General features: G+C 40.5%; 1 protein-coding gene across 7 annotated transcripts in view; it reads right to left on the reverse strand.

The window, feature by feature from the left end:
• Positions 1–24715, reverse strand: part of si:ch211-230g15.5 (polyhomeotic-like protein 3) — a 28687-nt gene extending 3972 nt beyond the window's left edge. Inside the window, exons 1-12 of one of the 7 annotated variants that reach the window (XM_060899686.1) lie at positions 24497–24715; positions 23109–23214; positions 20787–21029; positions 19834–19905; positions 18529–18681; positions 13841–13939; positions 12331–12586; positions 10492–11330; positions 9847–9976; positions 9509–9765; positions 8787–8925; positions 8502–8616 (exon numbers count right to left, since the gene is read on the reverse strand). In XM_060899686.1, coding sequence (XP_060755669.1) covers positions 8502–8616; positions 8787–8925; positions 9509–9765; positions 9847–9976; positions 10492–11330; positions 12331–12586; positions 13841–13939; positions 18529–18681; positions 19834–19905; positions 20787–21002 — 2276 coding nt within the window. In that variant the 5' untranslated portion in view covers positions 21003–21029; positions 23109–23214; positions 24497–24715. Of the gene's footprint in view, positions 1–8501; positions 8617–8786; positions 8926–9508; positions 9766–9846; positions 9977–10491; positions 11331–12330; positions 12587–13840; positions 13940–18528; positions 18682–19397; positions 19757–19833; positions 19906–20786; positions 21030–23108; positions 23215–24490 lie in introns of those variants that run through there. The other 6 variants (XM_060899685.1, XM_060899684.1, XM_060899683.1 and 3 more) reach the window with 6 other exon arrangements.
• Between the last annotated feature and the right edge of the window lie 224 nt (positions 24716–24939).

Below are 24939 nucleotides of genomic sequence, written 5' to 3' on the forward strand. Positions count from 1 at the left end.
TGACACACTACAGTTTATGACCACAAAACACCTTATTGACTACTTTCACATTACCCATAATGCTTTGCGCCGGGGTGGGGTGGGGGTGTAACCAAAATACAACCCCAATTCCAAAAAAGTTGGGACGCTGTGTAAACTGTAGATAAAAGTCAGAATGCGATAATTTGCAAAACATGGAAACCCTATTTTTCATTGAACATAGTACAAAGACAACATTTCACATGTTGAAACTGAGAAATTTCATTGTTTTTTGAAAAATATATGCTCATTTTGAATTTGATGTCAGCAACACATTTCAAAAAAGTTGGGACGGGGCACTGTGTTGCATCACATCTACTTTTAACAACACCCGGTAAACGTTTGGGAACTGAGGAGACCAATTGCTGTAGTTTTGAAAGCAAAACTACAGCAATTGGTCTCCTCAGTTCCCAAACGTTTACCGGGTGTTGTTAAAAGTAGATGTGATGCAACACAGTGCCCCGTCCCAACTTTTTTGAAATGTGTTGCTGACATCAAATTCAAAATGAGCATATATTTTTCAAAAAACAATGAAATTTCTCAGTTTCAGAAATGTCCCATTTTTGCCTGATGTACAATTTCAGTTGCTCAACAGTTCAGGGTTTCCTTTGCCTTATTTTGCACTTCATAATACACCAAATGTTTTAAATGGGAGACAGGTCTGGACTGCAGGCAGGCCAGTTTAGCACCCGGACTCTTTTACTATGGAGACATGCAGTTTTAATATGTGCAGAAAGTGGTTTGGCATTGTCTCGCTGAAAGAAGAAAGGCCTTCCCTGAAAAAGGTTTTGTCTGGATGGCAGCATATTGCTCTGAAACGTGAATATATCGTTCAGCATTAATGGTGCCTTCCCAGATGTACAAGCTACCCGTGCACTAATGCACCCTCATACCATCACAGATGCTGGATTTTGAACTGTGCACTGATAACAAGCTGGATGGTCCCTCTCCTCTTTAGCCTGGAAGACGTGGTGTCCATGATTTCTAAAAAGAATTTCTACTTTTGATTCATCAGACCTCAGGACAATTTTCCACTTCGCCTCAGTCCATCGTAAAAGAGCTCGGGCCCAGAGAAGGCGCCGGTGTTTCTGGATATTGTTTATATCTGGTTTTAACTGGACGCAATAATGAACTGTTTTCACAGACAATGGTTTTCTGTAGTGTTCCTGAGCCCATACAGTGATTTCCACTACAGACATGTGTCTGCTTTTAATGCAGTGTCGCCTGAGGGCCTGAAGATCACAGACATCCAATGTCAGTTTTCAGCCTTGTCTCTTGCATACAGAGATTTCTCCAGATTCTCTGAATCCTTTAATGATATTATGGACCATAGATGATGTGATCCCCAAATTCTTTGCAATTTTACATTGAGGAACGTTATTCTTAAACTTTTGCACTGTTTGCCCATGCAGTCCTTCACAGAGTGGTGAACCCCTCCCCGTCTTTACTTCTGAGAGACTCCACCTCTCTGGGATGCTCTATTTATACCCAATCATGTTACTGACCTGTTGCCAATTAACCAAATTAGGGGTTTTTTTTAGCATTACACAACTTTTTCAGTCATCTGTTGCCCCTGTCCCAGCTTTTCTGAAACATGTTGCTGACATCAAATTCAAAATGAGCATATATTTTTCAAAACCAATAAAATTTCTCAGTTTCAACATTTGATATGTTGTTCTTGTACTATTTTCAATGAAATATAGGGTTTCCATGATTTACAAATCTTCACATTCTGTTTTTATGTACAGTTTACACAGCGTCCCAACTTTTTTGGAATTGGGGTTGTATAAACAAACTAAAACACAGAGGTGGACAAAGTAACCCAAGTTCATTATTTAAAGGAGAACTGAAGACAATTTTTTTATTATCAAAATTCTATTTATCACATTTTATTAAATATAGGAATGCATGTTTGATCGCTATTTTGTCACTGCTATAGCAAGTTATGAGTGTTTGAAATATGCTATGTAATATCAGTCCATATGTCAAAGCAATGGCCATAAATGAGATTTGCTGAGACCTGTGCGAGACATCGTAGGACAGAAGTAAAACGTACAGTGGAATCAAAGTGACCAACATCTGCCAACGTTGTCAAAAGATGCGAGCGCCCTCTTTCAAATGCTGACGTAATCAAGCCGGAAGTTTTGTTTGTTTTGATAGCAATCAGGAAAGTTTGAAAAAGGTAGGCAGTAATCGTTATTTAAACTTGTTTTTGTGCAATATTTTGTTTGGGAAACAGTTTTCAAAATGGCGGCATTGACACATGGCTGACACTTTACGTTTCGAAGTCTTGTGAAGATCGCACAGATAAGTGATGCCTGCTGTGGACCAAACGAACTACATTCAACATGGCTAAAAACTGAATAGGTCGATAAGTATAATATTTAATTGCAATTAGTTGCCAATATGAGTCACGATATAAAAAGTTACTAAAACCGAAAACGTAATTGAATAACACGTTAATTAAGAAATAAAGCAAGTTTAAAAATTACTTCAGTTCTCCTTTAAGTCAAAGTACAGATAGATCCCACTGGTCAAATGTTACTCTGATATAAGTGAAAGTTGTACAGTCAAATTTTTACTTAAGTTAAAGTACTGAAGTATTTGCTTTTAAAAATACTTTAGTATTAAAAGTACATTTTCTGTCAACGCACTGTTGTATTATTGCCACAATGCTTCCAAAACTTAATGCCTCTGAAGCAACTGACTGGATTTAGTGACTAGCTTGTAGAACCTGTAGAATAAACACCTGGTAGAATGTTACAAAATGAAAGACAACTGAATTGACAAAAAAGCCACTGTCACTTTCATTTTTTAATTTTTTTTTTTATTTTAACACTCCTCCCCACCCCCACAAAGCAGCATGGTAGTGTTCTGACCCAGCTCTGGCAGTGTGTACACACATGTATGTGTATGTTAATCAGGAAGACAGTGGAATAGCTGGAAATGCAGCTTGCTCAGAAAATAATTATGCTAAAACATATTTCTGAAAGCACTTCAGATACAACTCCGATTCCAAAAAAGTTGGGACAAAGTACAAATTGTAAATAAAAACGGAATGCAATGATGAGGAAGTTTCAAAATTCCATATTTTATTCAGAATAGAGCATAGATGACATATCAAATGTTTAAACTGAGAAAATGTATCATTTAAAGAGAAAAATTAGGTGATTTTAAATTTCATACCAGCAACACATCTCAAAAAAGTTGGGACAAGGCCATGTTTACCACTGTGAGACATCCCCTTTTCTCTTTACAACAGTCTGTAAACGTCTGGGGACTGAGGAGACAAGTTGCTCAAGTTTAGGGATAGGAATGTTAACCCATTCTTGTCTAATGTAGGATTCTAGTTGCTCAACTGTCTTAGGTCTTTTTTGTCGTATCTTCTGTATTATGATGAGCCAAATGTTTTCTATGGGTGAAAGATCTGGACTGCAGGCTGGCCAGTTCAGTACCCGGACCCTTCTTCTACGCAGCCATGATGCTGTAATTGATGCAGTATGTGGTTTGGCATTGTCATGTTGGAAAATGCAAGGTCTTCCCTGAAAGAGACATCGTCTGGATGGGAGCATATATTGCTCTAGAACCTGGATATACCTTTCAGCATTGCTGGTGTCTTTCCAGATGTGTAAGCTGCTCATGCCACATGCACTAATGCAACCCCATACCATCAGAGATGCAGGCTTCTGAACTGAGTGCTGATAACAACTTAGATCGTCCTTCTCCTTTTTAGTCCGAATGACATGGCGCCCTTGATTTCCATAAAGAACTTCAAATTTTGATTCGTCTGACCACAGAACAGTTTTCCACTTTGCCACAGTCCATTTTAAATGAGCCTTGGCCCAGAGAAGACGTCTGCGCTTCTGGATCATGTTTAGATACGGCTTCTTCTTTGAACTATAGAGTTTTAGCTGGCAACGGCGGATGGCACGGTGAATTGTGTTCACAGATAATGTTCTCTGGAAATATTCCTGAGCCCATTTTGTGATTTCCAATACAGAAGCATGCCTGTATGTGATGCAGTGCCATCTAAGGGCCCGAAGATCACGGGCACCCAGTATGGTTTTCCAGCCTTGACCCTTGCGCACAGAGATTCTTCCAGATTCTCTGAATCTTTTGATGATGATATGCACTGTAGATGATGATATGTTCAAACTCTTTGCAATTTTACACTGTCTAACTCCTTTCTGATATTGCTCCACTATTTGTCAGCGCAGAATTAGGGGGATTGGTGATCCTCTTCCCATCTTTACTTCTGAGAGCCGCTGCCACTCCAAGATGCTCTTTTTATACCCAGTCATGTTAATGACCTATTGCCAAGTGACCTAATGAATTGCAATTTGGTCCTCCAGCTGTTCCTTTTTTGTACCTTTAACTTTTCCAGCCTCTTATTGCCCCTGTCCCAACTTTTTTGAGATGTGTTGCTGTCATGAAATTTCAAATGAGCCAATATTTGGCATGAAATTTCAAAATGTCTCACTTTCGACATTTGATATGTTGTCTCTGTTCTACTGTGAATACAATATCAATTTTTGAGATTTGTAAATTATTGCATTCCGTTTTTATTTACAATTTATACTTTGTCCCAACTTTTTTGGAATCGGGGTTGTAAGTTAACGTTATTCATGTTAGCGTAACTCCATTTTTACATGCTAACTAACAGTGTTCGAGTTAACTAGCTATGTGTAAACGCTAGCCGTGGACAAGGCTACGGCAACTTGGCGGGCAAATCCATAGACTTCACTTCACCATAGGTCATTTGATTAACCAGACTGCATAGCTACGTTTGCAACATTATCGCTAGCTCTAAAAGCACAGACAGCTTCATTACAAGCTTTCTCTTGGAATAAAATGTTTACATATCTCAATATGCTTCCGCGGGTCGGACGGCGAGTTTTTGTGGGCCGTGATGTGGTTTGTTTTAGGCAAATAAAGCAAACATTTAAAACGAAACGAATCTTTAATCCTTTCAGAAAACTGAAACATGGGTTCTGGCTATAGTCACAGGTGTGTGCATTCCCCAGAAGAACCGCCTCCTTCCATTCTGCCATCAACTGATTGAGTTCAAATAATGCAGTAAATCATTGAATTTGATTTTATACAGTCTATGGACGTGACCCTAGTGATTACTGATAGGCTGTCTCAGTGTCACCTGCGAAAAAACCAATCATGTTTTAAAAAAGAAAAGAAAAAACATCCACTTTCAAAGCTGCTTCATAGTAATGAGTAACGAAAACCTTGATAGAAATGTAGTGCAGTAAAAAGTACAATATTTGTCTTTCAAATGTAGTGAAGTCATAAGTTTAAAAAAAAATATGCAAGTAAAGTACAGATACTCAAAGTATACTTAAGTACAGTACTCAAGTAAATGCACTTCATTACTGTCCACCTCTGCTAAAACAGTCTCGCACACTGACAATAATCTTTTGAATTTAAATCCCCCTAAAACCTTCAAAGAAGTGTCAAAACGAATCAAACCAAAGCTTAAAGAAATCTGCAAAGCGTTTTCTGTAGACTTTGAGAAATCAATTGGTAAAAAAGCGCTTGTAAATATCATATTTGTCAGGATGCAGGCACTTAAGGATGCAAATGCAGGGGACAGCGGGTGCGTTGCAAACTGGAAACAAAGCCAAATCGGTAAACAGGAAATGTAGTCAGGGACAGGCAAGGGTCAGTCGATCAGCGAACAGGATATCAGAGATCAGGCGAGATAACAAAGTCAGAAACAAACGTAAACAGAGTTCAATAATGGGAAGTCAAACGGCTCGCCAAAGCCAGGCACAGGAACACAGAACGATACTTCACAAAGTCAAAGTGTGACAGCTGAGCTTATATAGGGAAGATTGCCAGTAAATTAGAGACAGGTGTAGAGGTTAGAATTCTGGTGATGAGGGGCGCTGTGGCACTTGGGAAGTGTAGTCTGGAGAGGCCATGTTTGGAGGCTGCTCCAAACTCAGGTTTTCAGCGCTGTTACTGACAGTAACGAACACTTTGAACACTTCGGATCACAGTCAGCAGCCTTCTCCGTCTGCCAACACGGGTGTTCTAACAATTACTGACCTGCAGAAGTTAAAAGATTGGCAGAAGAGTTTTGAAAGATTGACACTGATCATAGAAGAATCCACAGTGAAATCATTTTTGCTGGGTGCTCGTTATGATGAGAAAGCCGTAAGAAAATACAAAACACTTCGTGCACGGGAACACAAGCAAGGAATTCACTCAGTCAAGTAAATACTGTAAACACAACAGAACTGTCAGATTTCTTTTTTAAGTTGATTTTGATTTCCTTCACTCTGATTTTCCTCGAGCTCATATGCTACCAGATTATGACAATCTTTGGGCTGTTAGAGGGAGCTGTTCGGACTACAGGGTCAAATACTACATTCGATCTACCTACAGAAATACTAAAAGGGGGAGGACATGTAAGCTTACTGACACTGCATCGTCTGTGCTTTGTTTTGGGAGTTGATCCTTCAATAAAGTTGCCCTTTTCAGTTCTTTGACTTGTCCTTGTTTTTTCGGTTTTTGCACTTTTTTGACTAAACACAAAGACAGAGGGGATGTACACTTCGTGACTTGGATCATCAGACTTTACTCCACCACTGAAGTGTGCAGAACACAGTCGCATGTTGTCTGTTGGTGTAAAATTTTGGTGGCGAATTCTGTCTAAACACGCTTTGACGCTTAGCCTCTTTAGGTATTCTATTAAAATCAGGAAAAGTCGTTTTCCCCCATGTGAATTTGAAGAAATGACTGAGGTTATCTGACTTAGCAAACAAATATAACGCCTGGTTACCCTCCAAGGCGCAAAGCATTATGGGTATGTGAACGTAGAGAATATCAATAAATTATTAGCCACTGCAATCTGAGCTCCTGTTCAGGACATTCAATGTACATATAAGACCGTGAATATACCCAGGTAAACTGAGGGAATGTAAGTGGCCCCTTAAGACAGAGCTTAATGCCGAGATAACTATAAACAAAGACTGCAGGAGTTGCATGTCTATAATACAAAGTCAGTCACTGCAATCTGAGTTCCTGAGTCTAATAGACTGTGTAAGTTGCATGTGCACAAGTCCTATAATAATGTCTTAGTTCCCAAGACTCAGGGGATTAATAAAAAGCATTCTTCTCGGGTACGTTGTAGCATACATGTTAATTACTTTGTTATAATACAGTTTAATGTCTCTGTGGACGAACAGGAGGATCAGAGCCTTTAGGCGCTCTTCAAACATAGTGCTCCTGTACACATTCTTAATGTACCTGAGAGAGGAATTCGCTCTTTCGACCCCTGCACTAGTTACAGGACAAAGCAGCAACAGATACAAAATCATGTGTATATTTGGGAACATCCTTGCTTTGCACAATCCAGCTGCTGTCGTAAAAATCAAAGTGAGGCTCACCCCCAAAACGGCACGTGTCCCATATACTTACACAGGGTATAGTGAGTACAGAGATCCCCTATTAAGCAGAAGCCGGACAGCCGACACATGTGCATGCAGTAAGCCTGCTGCAGCATCTTATCATTTTGGCTTATGAACAAGCACGTTAATTATACCATAAACATAAAAGGATGGCGCATACCCTTTACATGTAGTCTACAGTGTAGTTCAGGAATACAGTACGTTATGATGTCGATGTACGAAGTTCCCGCGCCCTGTTAAAATCCAACAGGACTCGCCCAGCTCGCTTTTCACTGTATTCGTGTCACAAGTGGAAAAACCTAAGCTAGGACCTACTATTTACTAACAGGTTACCCAGCGTTGCCTGGATTTTGCAAAATTCTAGGTTGCCCCCAGACTTCTATGTCAAATTTGGTGAAAATCCGTTGAGAAATGGTGAAGACAAACAAAGATCCAAACATCCACCACCCAGGGGCCCACCGGGGACCATACATGAATTTTGTTTAATATCTGAAAAATTCCGGGTCATCCCTGGACCAACTTGCCAAATTTGGTGAAAATCTGCCGCAAAATGGCGACATTAGCTCAAGACAAGCAAACAAACAAACAAACTTTGCCGCTTATTATATTAGATACCACAAACTCTTCAGCTCAATCCCACATAACAATTTTTTTTTAATCTTATTAATTACAAAACGGCGGGCAGATATCGGTATCTGCAATACAATCAAGTCACAATTTCAAGTAGCCATGTATTAAAACTTTTTTTTTGGACCGGGGTGTGTGTGTGTGTGTGTGTGTGTGCGTGTGGCAGCACCAGGTGTGCCACCCCCCTTAAATCCCTGCCAGAGTTTGATCAGTTCAGGCTACTGTGTCTGTGTGGAATTTCGGTACATGTGTCTGGGTTCTCCGGTTTCCTCTCACATCCCAAACACATTTCAGTAGTGTGAATAATGACCTAAAGTGCTGTCCATGGAGTATTCCCGCCTCAGACAGTGTTCCCGGGACAGACTCCAGATTCACTGCCACCCTGACCAGAACAAAGTGCTTACTGAAGAGGAATGAACGCTGACTTTGTACCTTTTTGCACAGGATTTGGAGCAGAAGCGTTTGGAACGGTTGAAGGTTTGTGCTGTTCCTTTCCTCTTACAGAAGTGACACTGCAGCACGAGTCTGTGTCCAACACCGACGCCGTCTATACAGAGACACGATGAAAAGATTACAGCATTGTACAGCGCACACACTGATACAGTAATTCACAACATTTATTCAGGAGACACTGGAGATGAATATAAATGTTTTATGCCATACATTAGGATGTATCAGTATCAGGATATTCCATACAGAATGAAAACTGGAACTCACTGTTTGTGACGGAAATCTCATCGTCTGAGTCAGTCGAGTTGTCGGCAGATTCCGAGGTGGCGTTAAACATGTCTGGTCCATTTGCCTGGTTCAGTCCTGAGCCACAGTGTGGACCCACCATCAGAGACGACCTGCTCACCTGCACGATATAAAACACACAAATGTGGAAAAAGTTAACGTGTGACGATTATTAACAATCATACAAGCAACGGCAAATAATAATCAAATTATCTGCTGAATGCTGCTGATTTTATGTTGATGTAATAATATACACACATCAGTGATGTAATAATAAACTTTTATCAAGATTAACCCTTTAATGCACAGCATCCGTATGTACAGAGCGTCCATTTAAAGCTGTTTTTAACTCTCAGGTATCTCTGGTAGAAATGTATAGACTTTCTACCCAAAATGCTAAATTAGGAAAAATATATATTTTTCTTTTAAACTCCAATGAACATCTTCACTTATTTAAAACATTTTTTATTGAAAATTACGACAGAGCATGATATAATATCCTGTCAAATCTAAACTTCAAACTACGTAGAACCCTACAACAGTTTATTCCCGTCATATATGGTTCCATCTATCTGAATACACAGAACCACTTTAATAAGTGAAAAATGATCAGCTACTGTCTCTTTACAGTTCCGATGTCATTTCCTGAACTTGAGAATGTTTCAGGATGGCATTTTATCCTGGAATGTTTGTCCATAACGTACCGGGAACGGCTCCAGTCCTTCCTGAATGATGAAGCCATCCACCAGGTGAGTGAGGACGAGTGGTTTGGTGGGTTCTGTTGGTCGCGTGCGGCTGGAGGATGGCTGCTGAGGAGGCGCCCTCTCTGAAACGGCTGGAAATTTGGCGGGAGAGCTTCGGCCGGTGGGGGACACGACTGAGGCTCGTATCGTGGAGGATAGGACTGGGGACGGATCCGAGGACAGGCTGGAGATGGCTGGAGTAATGGCGACAAGAAAATCTTTACACGGGAAAACATGGTAAAGTGTTGACCTTTGGATGTGGACTGAGACTAAATTCAGAGACATTCTGAGTGCAGTACCTGAGTGATTGTCTGCATGAGGGGACGTTTCCTCACAGATGTCTTCTTGTCCAGCCATCGATGCTACAGAGACAGACGGCGTCTTCTGAGACCTCGGTTCTTCTGTACACACCACCGGCCGTTTACACACCTGACACACACCAGAAGCTTCTGTAAGTTTATAACGTCACAAAAATCCACACATATACACACACATACATATAAATATACACAAACACTGCAATCATATGGGGTACATTTGAGTGCGAAAGTTTGCATCCCCTACGGGTCTGAAAAGGAAAAAAAGAATTCTACTTTACAATTAATTTTTCAAAAAAAAAAGAAAAATGCTGTAAATACGGATCACACCTACAAAAGGACAACAAATAAGGCAAAGTAAAAAATAATTTACTTTTTTTATGAATTTATATCACTATGAGGACACAAAAGCTCAGAGGATATAATAGAAAGGAGGCAATGTGATATTGTACAAATATAATACTTGAGATTTGTAACAATTTTTTTAAATTTATAATTTAATTAAAGTAATTTGTTTTGGGATTTTCCAGTTTATTTTTTATTTTATTCTCTTTGTGAAACCTCTCTGACTTTTCCTGAGGGTGCAAACTTCTGCACTCATCTGTAAACAAACAAATAAATAATCACTGCAGGCTTGTCCATGGTTCCTGAAGGCTGTGGTTCTGTGCCGGCGCTCTGTGATGTTTGGTTTCCTTCCACACTTTTTGTCTGTGAGGATGGAAGTTTGAGATCCTGTGGAATTTCTTCAGTGCCGTTTCCCGGCTTCGGCTTTGCACTTTTCAGCTCCTTGGTCATGTCAGTGGTGTGTGTGATGGAGGTGAGAGGGGACTGTGGAGGCGCCGGGGAGGTTGTGGAGCTGGTGGAGACAAGTGGGAGGACCGGAGATGGAGGAGAAGCCCTTTGAGGAGACGTCCAGGTCTGTCTGGAGGGTGACAGCTGCACCAGCTGGGGGCATGTGTTGGAGTTCTGTGGTGATGGGATCGGACACTCTGGTTTAGCCGATGCAGGAGAGAGCTGAGGCTTTGGCTGGACGAGATCGTGAGACGGGGACATAGTGGAGGACTTCGACTGGCCATTGGTGCACTGAGTGAAGGCAGAGGCAGAGGCAGAGGCAGAGGACAGCGCAATCCTCAGGAGCTGTTTAGTGGCCAGTAAGGAGCCTCCGGGGGAGGTAGGGGCCAGTGGTAGGGTCAAGGTGGGTGGAGTCATGTGGGATCGGCTGAGATTGGGCACGGTGATGGGCACAGCGGAAGTCTGGTTTGAGCCACTTGGTGACGCCTGCGTGGATGGACAGCGCTTCAGCTCGGGAAGAGGTTTCTTTGGTACGACGGGAGAAGGATTGGGGTGCGGCTGCCTCGAAGGGAACGGATGCTGTGGAATGCTGATCTGACTGTGAGGTCTCTTCAGGCTACTGCTGCTTAACTTCTGCTTGGCCAACGCATGAGACTGAGCTGGAGCGTAAAGAGCTGAAAACACACACATGACCATTTCAGAATTAAATACTCACGACAAGAAAACAACTACGAGTACAGACGCTAACAAAGACGCGCTTATCACAGTGAAGATACAGAACCAGGAGTCTGTGTTCAGTATTTTCTTACACCAGGACACCGGAATTCTCACTTCCACCACATCGATTTTTACTAAAAATAAAATGTCATTAGTAATGTAAAAATGTAGTTTAAACTACGGATATTCCCCAACATTTCTGCATCATCATCATCATCAAAAAAAAACCAAAAAACAATCAGTCTATTAGTTTAATTACAGCAGTAATATCACTCAATGTATTTTCCCTCATTGTTGCTCAGACAATAAGTACAGGATAAACAAATAAACTACATTTAATATTTCCACTGATGTTAAAATAGGACGAGCTTTAACTTTATTTAATTATAACAATTTATGCTAATTATGTTTTTCATGCCTCAGGACTGAAACTTTAACACTGAAACATATGTCAGGATTTTAACACTAAATCCACTGTATTGTGATCTGCAAACTAATTAAAATTGAATTTTTTTTGTTGTTTGCTCAACAACATGAAAACAGAGATAAGAATGCACACCTAGCCACGTTTATTCTTGTTGTCATGGTTACATTCCAACATCACAAATCATTTTAATGAAATTGATTTAATTAAAATCTAATGTTAAAAACATATGGATAACTTCAACTTATATCTAAAAGTAATTTTAATGAAACAAGTTAAATCGCTGCTGATTTGATACAGAATGTTTTCTACAGTTTAACAGTGAAAAGTTCAGGAATAAAAAGTGTAAACAAACAAACAAACAAACAAACAAACAAACAAAGTCACATATTTGCTACAAATCACCAAAATATCAGTAGGTGAAAATTTGTTAATGTAATAGTTCTATAATAAACATGTATATAGTTAATAGTAATAAAATATACTTAAATAATTAAAAAATATAAACTTAATAATAATAAATAGTGACTTACATGGAGGCGGTACTGTGAGATGGCGGACAGGCGGAGCTTTGGGTGGGGTTGAGGGTGGTGGTGAGGTGGCACCCTCTGTCTTTGTGGGCGTGTCCTTTCCAGGGCTGCATGGTGGTGTGCTGGGTCTTGGGGTCAGGGTGGGCACTCGGGCGCGGGTCAGGGCAGGGGGTGGGCAGGGGGAGGTGGACTTCAGGGGCAGGTTCGGTGGGATGGTCAGTGTACCAGGTGGAGGTGGGCGGAGTGTCAAGCTCTGGAGCTGAAGTCAACACACACACACACACACGCGCGCGCACACACACAAATTTATTAATAAAGCACATTTAAAAACAACAGCAGTTGACAAAAGTTGTGTACAAGCTTAACAGCAAAAACCTTAAAACAACACAATAAAACACAAAGACCAGGTTAAGAGACAAATGAAATAAATGAATATAAAATAAAATTAAAAAATGTACACACAAAACCTGATTCACTGTGAATGACCTACAAACAGCACAATGTTAAAAACTGCATTACCGGTAGTTACAGTACCTTGTATGTATAAATTGAAACAGTATCGATGTGAAACAGTGAGTAATTGAAACAGCTACACGCTGCACTAATGACCACTCCGACTTTTAGTCAACTGATTACATTCATTATATTTAGTTACTGTAATTATGGTAATTAGGTAGTTACTGTAATTACAGGGATTAATGTTGCTTAATGCACTTTTCCCCCTGGATTTTCACCAGATCACCAGACAGATCATATGACAGCTATTAACCAACCAGGGAAAGTATCACGAACTTCCTCCGAGGCACATGATGCCAGCTGACTCAGGCAACATCAGGGGTGGCGTAACACACACACACGCGCTATCTGCCCACCTTCACACGCCACACACCTGACTAGTGTCACTTGTGATTGACAGGTGAGAGAGAGAGGGTATGACACCTGAGAGCTTGGCCAATTTTATTCTCTCGGGCTCCTGGCCGTGGCATCGTCGGGATTCGAACTCACGATCTCCGGATGAAAAGGTGAATGCTTTTCTGTTTCTCAGGAGCTCTGCGTAATGCACTGAAGAGTCACATTTGCTACATAGTGATCTACATCATCAGTTCTCAAAGTTGGGTTCAGTGGAAGTTATGTTGCTGAGGAAGTTATGTATATGTATATTAACAGATTACACTGTGTGGCTGTAGAACTGTTTACTGCAAATGTTATAAATAATAAATGAAACTGGATTTTATCATGTTGGTTTTGTCATGTCACTCAAAACTGGGCATTAATTACAGTGATTTTATCATGAGGTCTCCACCAAACACCACTGTAAAACACACACACACACACACACACACACTGCCTCTCTCATCACTTATTGCTTTATAATAACACATGCAATACATATCTCCTAGATAACATCTTCTAAATCCTAAACACACTGCTGAAAATCTAGAGAGAACATTAGACTCAGCGCTTTACAGGGACAGTGAACAGATTTAGACAAGATCAGTGAAGAGGATCTCACCTGTGAAGAAGGGAATCGAGGTGAAGAGGAAGAGGGAGAGGAGGAGGAAGAGGAGGAGAGGACAGGGGCATCAGGTCGCACTGTGGACGTTAGAATCAGCTACAGGGATGAAGACGAGAGAGAGAGAGAGAGAGAGAGAGAGAGAGAGAAAGGAAGAGGAAGGTAAAGAGCTGATAGTGTGGGCGTGATGGTGAGTTTCACAGTAAAGTGACAAGCTTTTGAAGTGGTGGGAAAAAAACATGTCTGCTTCAGTCCATGTGATCATGCAGCACAAACAGAGCTTCTGCACAAAAAAGCCGTTCTTTCTACAAACAGTAATATTTAAACTGCAAATCACATGCACTACTTGCTGACACAACAATTATGCAGAAATGTACAAAAACAAACGTAAGAAGAGCGTGTGTCGTGAATAAGTGCCGCAAGAGTGGGAGGGACGAGTGAGTTTTCAGAAAGTTCCCCCGATGAAACCAAAAAAAGTTTCCATCCATCATTCAGAGGGAGAATAAATACAGCGCTTGGTAACACACTGTACCAGAGGTGAAGGTGTAGCATGAAGGTTTCCCACACAGGAAAGTGTTCAGGACAGAGAAACAGGGCGGAAAACGTACCCAGATACTGTACTTAGTGTCAAAATCATGACTTTACAGCAGAAGTATTCAGATAAATAATCTACTTGATTGAATGTTTGAAAAGTAGTGACATTTAAATATAAAGTATTCAAGAGTGAAAAGGTAATGAGGTAATGTTTTAAAGTGACGAAAAGAGCTGAGCATCAAGTTCATGACGTCTGGTCCTGCATTCCTCACTAATCCACTCAGCTATGAGGAAAACATGCAAACTCAAAGCTAGAATTTCTCTTGCTGGTTAGTTAATGTTTAATAATCACTTCAAAGTGAATGCTCAGGCATCTTAGCAACGAAACGCAAACTTAACCAAACTAGCTAATTTACCAAGCTAACAAAACTAGCTAATTTACCAAACCTAAAGTTAATTTAACATACTTTTTTTTAGATTTGATGGCAAATTTTAAATCCTTTAGAAATCCTATCTGTAGCAAACAAAAGACAATGCTGCACGAAGAAAACAAAAACAGGAAATGATCTCACAGCGTTTGTGATTTGAAATACAACCCCGATTCCAAAAAAGTTGGGACAAAGTACAAATTGTAAATAAAAACGGAATGCAATAATTTACAAATCTCAAAAACTGATATTGTATTCACAATAGAACAGAGACAACATATCAAATGTCGAAAGTGAGACATTTTGAAATTTCATGCCAAATATTGGCTCATTTGAAATTTCATGACAGCAACACATCTCAAAAAAGTTGGGACAGGGGCAATAAGAGGCTGGAAAAGTTAAAGGTACAAAAAAGGAACAGCTGGAGGACCAAATTGCAACTCATTAGGTCAATTGGCAATAGGTCATTAACATGACTGGGTATAAAAAGAGCATCTTGGAGTGGCAGCGGCTCTCAGAAGTAAAGATGGGAAGAGGATCACCAATCCCCCTAATTCTGCGCCGACAAATAGTGGAACAATATCAGAAAGGAGTTCGACAGTGTAAAATTGCAAAGAGTTTGAACATATCATCATCTACAGTGCATAATATCATCAAAAGATTCAGAGAATCTGGAAGAATCTCTGTGCGTAAGGGTCAAGGGCGGAAAACCATACTGGGTGCCCGTGATCTTTGGGCCCTTAGACGGCACTGCATCACATACAGGCATGCTTCTGTATTGGAAATCACAAAATGGGCTCAGGAATATTTCCAGAGAACATTATCTGTGAACACAATTCACCGTGCCATCTGCTGTTGCCAGCTAAAACTCTATAGTTCAAAGAAGAAGCCATATCTAAACATGATCCAGAAGCGCAGACGTCTTCTCTGGGCCAAGGCTCATTTAAAATGGACTGTGGCAAAGTGGAAAACTGTTCTGTGGTCAGACAAATCAAAATTTGAAGTTCTGTTTGGAAATCAGGGACGCCGTGTCATTCGGACTAAAGAGGAGAAGGACGACCCAAGTTGTTATCAGCGCTCAGTTCAGAAGCCTGCATCTCTGATGGTATGGGGTCGCATTAGTGCGTGTGGCATGGGCAGCTTACACATCTGGAAAGACACCATCAATGCTGAAAGGTATATCCAGGTTCTAGAGCAACATATGCTCCCATCCAGACGACATCTCTTTCGGGGAAGACCTTGCATTTTCCAACATGACAATGCCAAACCACATACTGCATCAATTACAGCATCATGGCTGCGTAGAAGAAGGGTCCGGGTACTGAACTGGCCAGCCTGCAGTCCAGATCTTTCACCCGTAGAAAACATTTGGCGCATCATAAAACGGAAGATACGACAAAAAAGACCTAAGACAGTTGAGCAACTAGAATCCTACATTAGACAAGAATGGGTTAACATTCCTATCCCTAAACTTGAGCAACTTGTCTCCTCAGTCCCCAGACGTTTACAGACTGTTGTAAAGAGAAAAGGGGATGTCTCACAGTGGTAAACATGGCCTTGTCCCAACTTTTTTGAGATGTGTTGTTGTCATGAAATTTAAAAATCACCTAATTTTTCTCTTTAAATGATACATTTTCTCAGTTTAAACATTTGATATGTCATCTATGTTCTATTCTGAATAAAATATGGAATTTTGAAACTTCCACATCATTGCATTCCATTTTTATTCACAATTTGTACTTTGTCCCAACTTTTTTGGAATCGGGGTTGTAAGTCAAAATGACGATGTAAAGATTAAAGTAAGGAGTAAGGTTTTCTTCTATGTCAGTGGAGTACAAATCTGCCGAAATAGAAATTAACGACAATCATGAAGTCCAGTCATTTGAACACTTTCCACCCCGAGAGAGTTTCTCACAAACATGATAAGCTGTGTTTTTAGTTTATTAAATTTGGAACAGGTTTTGTAGGGTTGTATGAAAATGTACAAAGTAAAATTTGCATGTTTTTCATGTTAATGTGCTGCAGCAAAAGTAAAATAATTAGTTTCAGTTGTACTGAGGTAAAATAAAAATTATCCTTTTAGTGTTTTGCAAAAGTATTCATCCCCTTTAGTGTTTGTCCTGTTTTGTCACATTACAAGCTGGAATTAAAATGGATTTTGGGGGGGGTTAGCGCCATTTGATTTACACAACATGCCTACAACTTTAAAGGTGCAAACTGTTGTTTTATTGTGACATAAACAATAATTAAGATGAAAAAAAATAACCCAGAAATCCGGAGTGTGCATAGGTATTCACCCCCTTTCGTATGAAACCCCTAAATAAGAGCTGGCCCAACCAATTCACTTCATAAGTCACATAATTAGTTGATTAAGATCCACCTGTGTGCAAAGTGTCAGATGATCTGTCTGTATAAATCAACCTGTTCTGGAAGGACCCTGACTCTGCAACATGACTAAGCAAGCAACATGAAAACCAAGGAGCCTCCAAACAGATCAGAGAAAAAGTTGTGGAGAAGTATAGATCAGGGTTGGGTTACAAAAAATATCCCAAACTCTGAATATCCCACAGAGCACCATTAAATCCATTATAGCAAAATGGAAAGAATATGGCACCACTACAAACCTGACAAGAGAAGGCCCCGCCCACCAAAACTCACAGGAGGGCATTAATCAGAGATGCAACAAAGACACCAAAGATAACACTGAAGGAGCTGGAAAGATCCACAACGGAGATGGGGGTATCTGTCCAGAGGACCACTTTAAGCCGTACACTCCACAGAGTGGGTGGGGCTTTATGGAAGAGTGGCCAGAAAAAAGCCATTGCTTAAGAAAACACGTTTGGAGTTTGCCCAACAGTATGTGGCAGACTCCCCAAACACATGGAAGAAGATTCTCTGGTCAGATGAGACTAAAATTGAACTTTTTGGCCATCATGGGAAATGCCATGTGTGGCGTAAACCCAACACCCTGAGAACACCATTCCTATAGTGTAGCAAGGTGGTGGCAGCATCATGCTATGGGGCTATCTTTCATCTGCAGGGACAGGAAAGCTGGTCAGGACTGAAGGAAAGATGAATGACACTAAATACAGGCCAATTCTGGAGGAAAACCTGTTTAAGTCAGCCAGAGGTTTGAGACTGGGACGAAGGTTCACGTTCCAGCAGGACAATGACCCCAAACATACTGCTAAAGCGGTTTAAAGCGAAACATTTAAATGCCTTGGAATGGCCTAATCAAAGCCCAGACCTCAATCCAATGGAGAATCTGTGGCATGACTTGAAGATTGCTGTACACCAACGCAACTTGAAGGAGTTGGAGCAGTTTTGTCTTGCGGAACGGGCAAAAATCCCAGTGGCTAGATGTGCTAAGCTAATAGAGACATACCCCAAGAGACTCGCAGCTGTAATTGCCGCAAAAGGTGGCTCTACAAAGTACTGACTTGGGGGGTGAATACCTATGCACACTCCAGATTTCTGTTTTTTCATCTTAATTATTGTTTGTGTCACAATAAAACAACAATTTGCAGCTTTAAAGTGGCAGGCATAAGCATAAGGAAGTCCATCTCCATACACAAACCCTAAACTTTCCCTGTAGTATATAATGAGGGCATTTCTTTATTTTCCCATTGTTATTAACATGATTACATGAATATAGCCTTTGTTTCAGCCGTACAGAAGACAGAATGTTACTCAGAGGAGAGGAGGAACACAGGCAGGTTCTTTTACCATCTGAGCCCTCAGGAGCATTTGGGTCTGGCTGGTGGGACTCTTTCCTACGAGCAAGGCCTGGGGTGAGATCTTGTGGTTGGTGCTGGTGGAGCTGGAGCTCTGGCTGGCTCGGACAAGGGCAGCTGACCCAGGCATGCTGGGAACTGACACCTGAGGAATCACACAAGAAGCGTGATGTTGGTGGAAACATAGATAATGTGAGTATCTGGGTGAAGGTGCAGCAGAGCAGCTTGCTGGAACAGTGTCTGGTGTGTTATATTTGTACTGAGTTTACAGTGTGTTGCATGATGATAATAATAATAATACGTTACATTTATAACTGTAACTTATTATTATTATTATTATCATCATGAGATATAATAATATATCATGAGAAAGGCACTATATATAGTCACTTTATATAGGTCAAAAGTCATAAGTATTCACCCCCTTGAACTTTTCCACATTTTGTACTGGTACAGCATAAAAGATTCGATCATATACAGTACGTGCTCACTAACTACATTATTTCCTGTGCAACCAGTTTCCATCAGAAGCAGCGTAATTAGTTGATTTGAGTCGATCTGTGTGTAATTAAGGTGTCACATGATCTAAATATACAAATCCCATTTCCAGAAAAGTTGGGATATTTTCCAAAATGGAATAAAAACAAAAATCTGAGATTCATTAATTCCTAGAAGAACCGAGAGTTTGTTAAAAACACATCTAAACAAAAAGCATCATGAAGACCAAACAAGTCCAGGACAAAGTTCTGGGAAAGTACCAATCAAGGGTTGGTTGTAAAAAAACATACCAAACTTTGAAAATCCTGTAGAGTGACATTAATTATTAAAAATATAAAAAAAGCAATGGAATCATGACTCTACCTCATGGGGAGCGTCCACCTAAAGTCAGTGAAAAACACAACCAAGAGGACAAGAAGAACTCTGAAGGAGCTGGAGTTCCACAGCTCAGCTTAGAAGTTGTTCACAGGACAACCACAACCTCCACACAACCTGAACACTCCACACAACTGGACTTTATGGAAATGTATGAGATCTGCAGATATGTGGGAAAAGGTTCTCTGGTCTTTGAGGTCTGGTACTTCACTTGTTGGCCTTTTGCACAAAGCGCTATCTTTGAGAGAAACCCAACACTGCTCCTCACCCTCAGAACACCATCCTCACTTTGAAGCATGGTGGTGGTAGTATCATGTTGAGAGTTACCTTTGGCTTCTTGGTTGCATCTGTAATTGGAGAATTCTGAAAATTTGGCGTCTTTAAATTAAGGAAATTAGAGCGCAATAAAACGTGGACTACTTACTGGTTTTTGAGTCTGTTGAGACGAAGAAGCCGTTGAGAAAGCGGGAGCCAGTCTGTCCCCAAACAGATTGACCTGACAGGAAGACAGAAACAAAATCACAAATCCACACAAGCAAACATGATCTTTAATTAAAGAGATCTGAATAAAACGTGAACTGAAAAAGTACAGAATGTGAAATAATGTGTGGTCAAAATAACATGCATTAAAGGGAAGTAGCGTGATGGTAAAAAAGTCTCACAAGCAACGAGGCACACACAGCTTGAATTATAATTCACCTCTCAGGCAGCAGAGGGATTTAAACATGAAACATTACTATTTAAGTCGTCTTAAGGGTTTTTACAAATGCAGCAGGTTTTATTTTATATGTTACTGCTGCTGCACTTTCATTACTAAGAGCTGAACTACAGTGGATTTAGAGTTTATCACTGGAACACTGGGTGTGAAGCAGGAATACACCCTGGAGGGGACCAGCAGGACAACACACACACACACACACACACACACACAGAGGAAATTTCACTTAGTCAATCTGCCTACTGGCATGTTTTTGGGAGGAAATCAGAGAACCTGGAAAAAGCCCCACACCCAAACATGGAGAACATGTGAAACTCCAAACAGACAGTAACCTGAGCTTAGGATCAAACCCTGGAGCTGTGAGGAGACGACATGACCCACCACCACGATGCCTGATCCAAGTGACAGATTGTACAAATTCCCAAGGAACTGACTTCAACTATGTTACTTGGGTTAAAAAATTCTGCTTCCAGGTTCCACACCCTCATCCTGTTGTCCTGTAAGTGACCACTTGTGCTGTTGTAGGAAAGTGATAATAATTTCCAAGTCGTGAGTGGAAAGCAGTGAGAGTTGTAGCACATGCACAGGCTGTAGATGGTGAGAAGATATGAATGTTTGTTTAAACAAAGCTCATAAAGAGGCACAGACTGTTCCTATACCTGAGCAACTTTTCTGTCTGAAGGTGGAGGCTGGCTGTGGAAGGTGGTGACTGCTGTGAGAGCAGAGCTGCTCTTCGCTGTGCCATTAGGAGGCTGTGGAGGGCTCACAGCGGAGGAGGAGGTGGTGCTTGTGGAGGCCGTGATGGAGGTGGACGTCGTAGTGGAGGTGGTTGGACTTTTCGTCTGCTCTGCTTTTGCTTGGGGTTCTTTGTCCATCGCGCCGCAGTGTCAGACCACAAGAAGCTGCAAATAAAGGAGTGATGTCATCACTGGAGTGAAATTTCAGAGGTTGAAAAAGTGTGTGTTGAATTTAATTAGTTTACTGAAATCATTTAGAATGTGCCTATTAATATACATACACTACACGGCTGTTCACATATGGGTGTGGCTTTGGGTGTATACTTCTGTATATATATATATATATATATATATATATATATATATATATATCTGAGACAGTAAAAAATGTATGTAGTATACATTTTTTTCCATTTTATTAAATTTGGTTGCGTGTTTAAGTCTGTACGAATGCAACCATGCGAGACAATCATCTAAAAAGATCAAATAATATCACGGTTTTCCCCAAAGCGTTTTAGCGTATTGGGCCCGATACGCTTGCTCTGCCTGCCAATACGCTTAGTCGCTTTAGTTCAACTCCAATACGCTTAGATTTATACCGATACGTTAAATTTCCTACCCACAAGTAACTAAATACATAGGAGAGCAAATAACAGATCCATTTACATTTTGATTGATGTTTGTGTTAAACAAGCGGTCTTTTTTTCCAATGTTTGTGTTGATTCTGTCAAAGTAATATGTCCGCGTGGTATGATGTAAACAAACTGTAATCTGTTGGCTATGTCAAGATCACGTGTTCAAACCATCCAATAAAAATATCGAAAGAAAACGTCAGACATCCCGCAATTTTCCGATTCATTATAAGCGATCTCATTGGCTGCCGATGTCGTCCCCCACCAGACGGACAAAGCTGACTGATTTTAATCACAAAAGTTTGACCTAGTCTAGTATCATTATGGCTTCGATTAAAGATTGGTTGACTAAACATCAACAAACCCACATGAGTGATGGTGCACAAAACCAGACAACTGTCACGACAATGAAAACATCGTCAATTTTGATCACAGCGATTGGCTCAAAAAGCACTCGCTGGACAATTTGATCCACATCAGCATGGATGACAGCAAGATGGACTATGAGAGGGTTGCCCAACTTTGGGCCAAGCAAAAGCCAAGGGGAATTAATCTGCTTTAAAGAAGCAGAAAACTTAATTCATTAGTTTGGGTTTGCAGAAAGATTATGTACTTATAAACAGTCTCACGAAGTGAAGTTGTCCAAATGTGTCAAATGTAGCATAATTTCAAATAATAATCATAAGCATTTTTGGCAGTGTGAGGTCACTGGGATCCATTTAACAAAAGAAGGCTCCGGATTATTATTTTGTTAAAGGCTCACAGTGACATCACACTGCCAAATACGCTTATCATTATTATTCGAAATTATGCTACATTTGACACTTATAAACAAATTCTCTTCATGAATGTGTTTATAAGTACATAATCTTTCTGCCAACTTAAATGTATGAATTAAGTTTTCTTTTCCTTTAAATATGTTTTAATCTTAATCTAGTCCATTTAATAAAGTGCCAAAATTTAAACTTTATAATATGCAGTTGCCTTACTTTTCTTTTCAGTGTATCTTAGTTATACATATATTATGGTAATCAGAAACATTCTAAATCATTACAGTTATACTAATACAGCGACTTATTTTAAGGTGGCAGTTCTTAGGTTCAGATCCCTTTGTGATCAACAGGAGGTCATGATTATCGATTCTCTTCATTGGATTGCATAAGATGGAGCAAACCACATTTTCATGCACATTTTTGTTACAACACTACTTGACCATAGATAATTAAGGCATCCCCGTAGATTTTCAATACCTAAGTAATCTATAACAAAGCAGTTTAACTTTCATGTTGAACTTTAAGGTGAAATTTCAAATGTGTATACATTAATACTATTTAGGTCAGAAATCATTGAAACACTGGTAAAATCTATCCTATAATCATGGATCTAAAACCTCTCAGAAACCCTGAAAATGCACCTGAGAGCATCCATTTTCAGAAAATTCTGCGGGTGGGGGGGGGATGACCCCGGACCCCCCTAGTTTCACTTCGATCCTTTGGCGCTCAGTTGTCTGTGTATCATCATGCCAGAATTTAGGGCTTTAATGAATATAAACTTTTAGTTTTGTTTTCCACAGTAATGCAGTGAACAAAAATAAATAAATAAATCAATCCACCTGCAGCTGTTTTCACGCAGGACAAAAAGTGAGGTTGATCCAGATGCAGATAACGTCAAAATAAAGGAAATGTTTTAAATAAATAAACTTCCAGTAAAGGGTCAGTCTGTGTGAGGACAATCAGACAGAAACAGATGTTAAAAAAAAAGACAGGACATGCAGTTTGTGTTGTTCATACCATCTGAAGGGGAAACATAACAATAATAAGTTATTTCTCTCTTTAACAATAATAAACACTACTGAACACTTTAAATCTCTTGAGTTTGTCCATTTGGGGGAAACTTTAAAGGTTTTCGAGCCAACAAAGTATTTCCTGATCTGAGAGATTTCCAAGAACACAGACGTGAAGAACTCTTAATAATAATAATAATAATAATAATAATAATAATAATGATGATGATGATGATGATGAGAGGCTGTGTCTAACACTCTAAACTGTTCTCTTGTGTGTGGCTTGTTGTTCTGGAAAAATCGTTGAAGCTTTAATGAAGAACCAGAGAACAGAAAAACCACAAGAAACCGTTGTTTTCTCCCTTAACATGCAGAACCTCTTGAGAATAAACATCTGGGGAATAAACATCTGGGATGTTTCATCAAGCTCCCGCATGAGGAATGAATCTGATTTCCGCTTTGTGTGTCGGTTGATTTGTGCTGCGGTTTAAAGCGTTATAACGGCGCACAGCTTCCTCACTGCTGGTGTTTAGCATGCTTTAGCTGCGTGTTTAGCTGCACGCTAACTCCAGGCTGCACGGTGCGATGATGTGAAACCTCTGCACGGAAATGGACAGCTCCTATTCCGTCCTGCGCTGAATTTCACACGGGAACACATCACATCAGTGCGTTATGCGCGCGCAGGTGTGTGTGTGTGTGTGTGAGTGAGTGAGAGAGAGAGAGAGAGAGAGAGAGAGATGTTTACGCGCGCACTGTACCGGTCAGTCCTGCACACAGGCCCTGTCTATCTGACACGGAGAGCGCCATTTCTGAATAAATTACTGACAGAATAACAGACAGTTCGAGACTCTGTGATGATCAGATCTGATCCGAGGATGTCTGATGAGTGTAAAGTCACGTGCGCGCATCGGACTGGCGGCGATCATTATTGCTTTTTGTGTATTTTGTGTAAGGAATGAAAATGGGCGTGTGTGTGTGTGTGTGTGTGTGTGTGTCAGTGCTGCACTTCCTCAATTCGCGGCGCCACAGAGAAACAAGGTGAATCATTTACTACAGAAACCTAAAAACTCGCAGCATAATAATAATAATGATGATGATGATGATAATGATAATAATAACAATAATCAGGAATCGCCGCAACTTTGCACACGGAATGCACACAACAGAAAAGCGGAAGAGCTGCATGACGCGTTATAAGCGTTTTAATTCACCCGTACACTCGCTCCTCCTCCGGTACCGGCTCCGGAGCGGCTCGGAAACACCACGGGCTCTGATCCTCCCTCTTTAATCCGCTCCTACCTGTCCGGAGTCAACAGCGGAGATCCTCCATCTCTATCACACACACAGTCACACGCATACACACTCTCCCTCTCACACACACACACACTGAGCGCGTCTCCGACAGCCTGACAATCCCGTCATGTCCCTGCGCGTCAAAGGTAAAAGTGGAGAAGGGAAGAAAAGTGAGAGCGCGCTCTGTTACAGCACCACATGCAGTGTAGGAGGACCAACGCTTCTCTCTCTCTCACACACACACACACACACACTTTTATCACATCATTTAAAAGTGAAAATAAAAAAGGACTGTTTTCAGATAGAATGTCTTACAGGATGCGTGCGTGTGTGTGTGTGTGTGTTTTAGAACGAACAGAATTAGAAT

The sequence above is a fragment of the Neoarius graeffei genome, chromosome 19 (genome assembly GCF_027579695.1).
Source record: "Neoarius graeffei isolate fNeoGra1 chromosome 19, fNeoGra1.pri, whole genome shotgun sequence".
In the NCBI taxonomy this organism is placed as follows: Eukaryota; Metazoa; Chordata; class Actinopteri; order Siluriformes; family Ariidae; genus Neoarius; species Neoarius graeffei.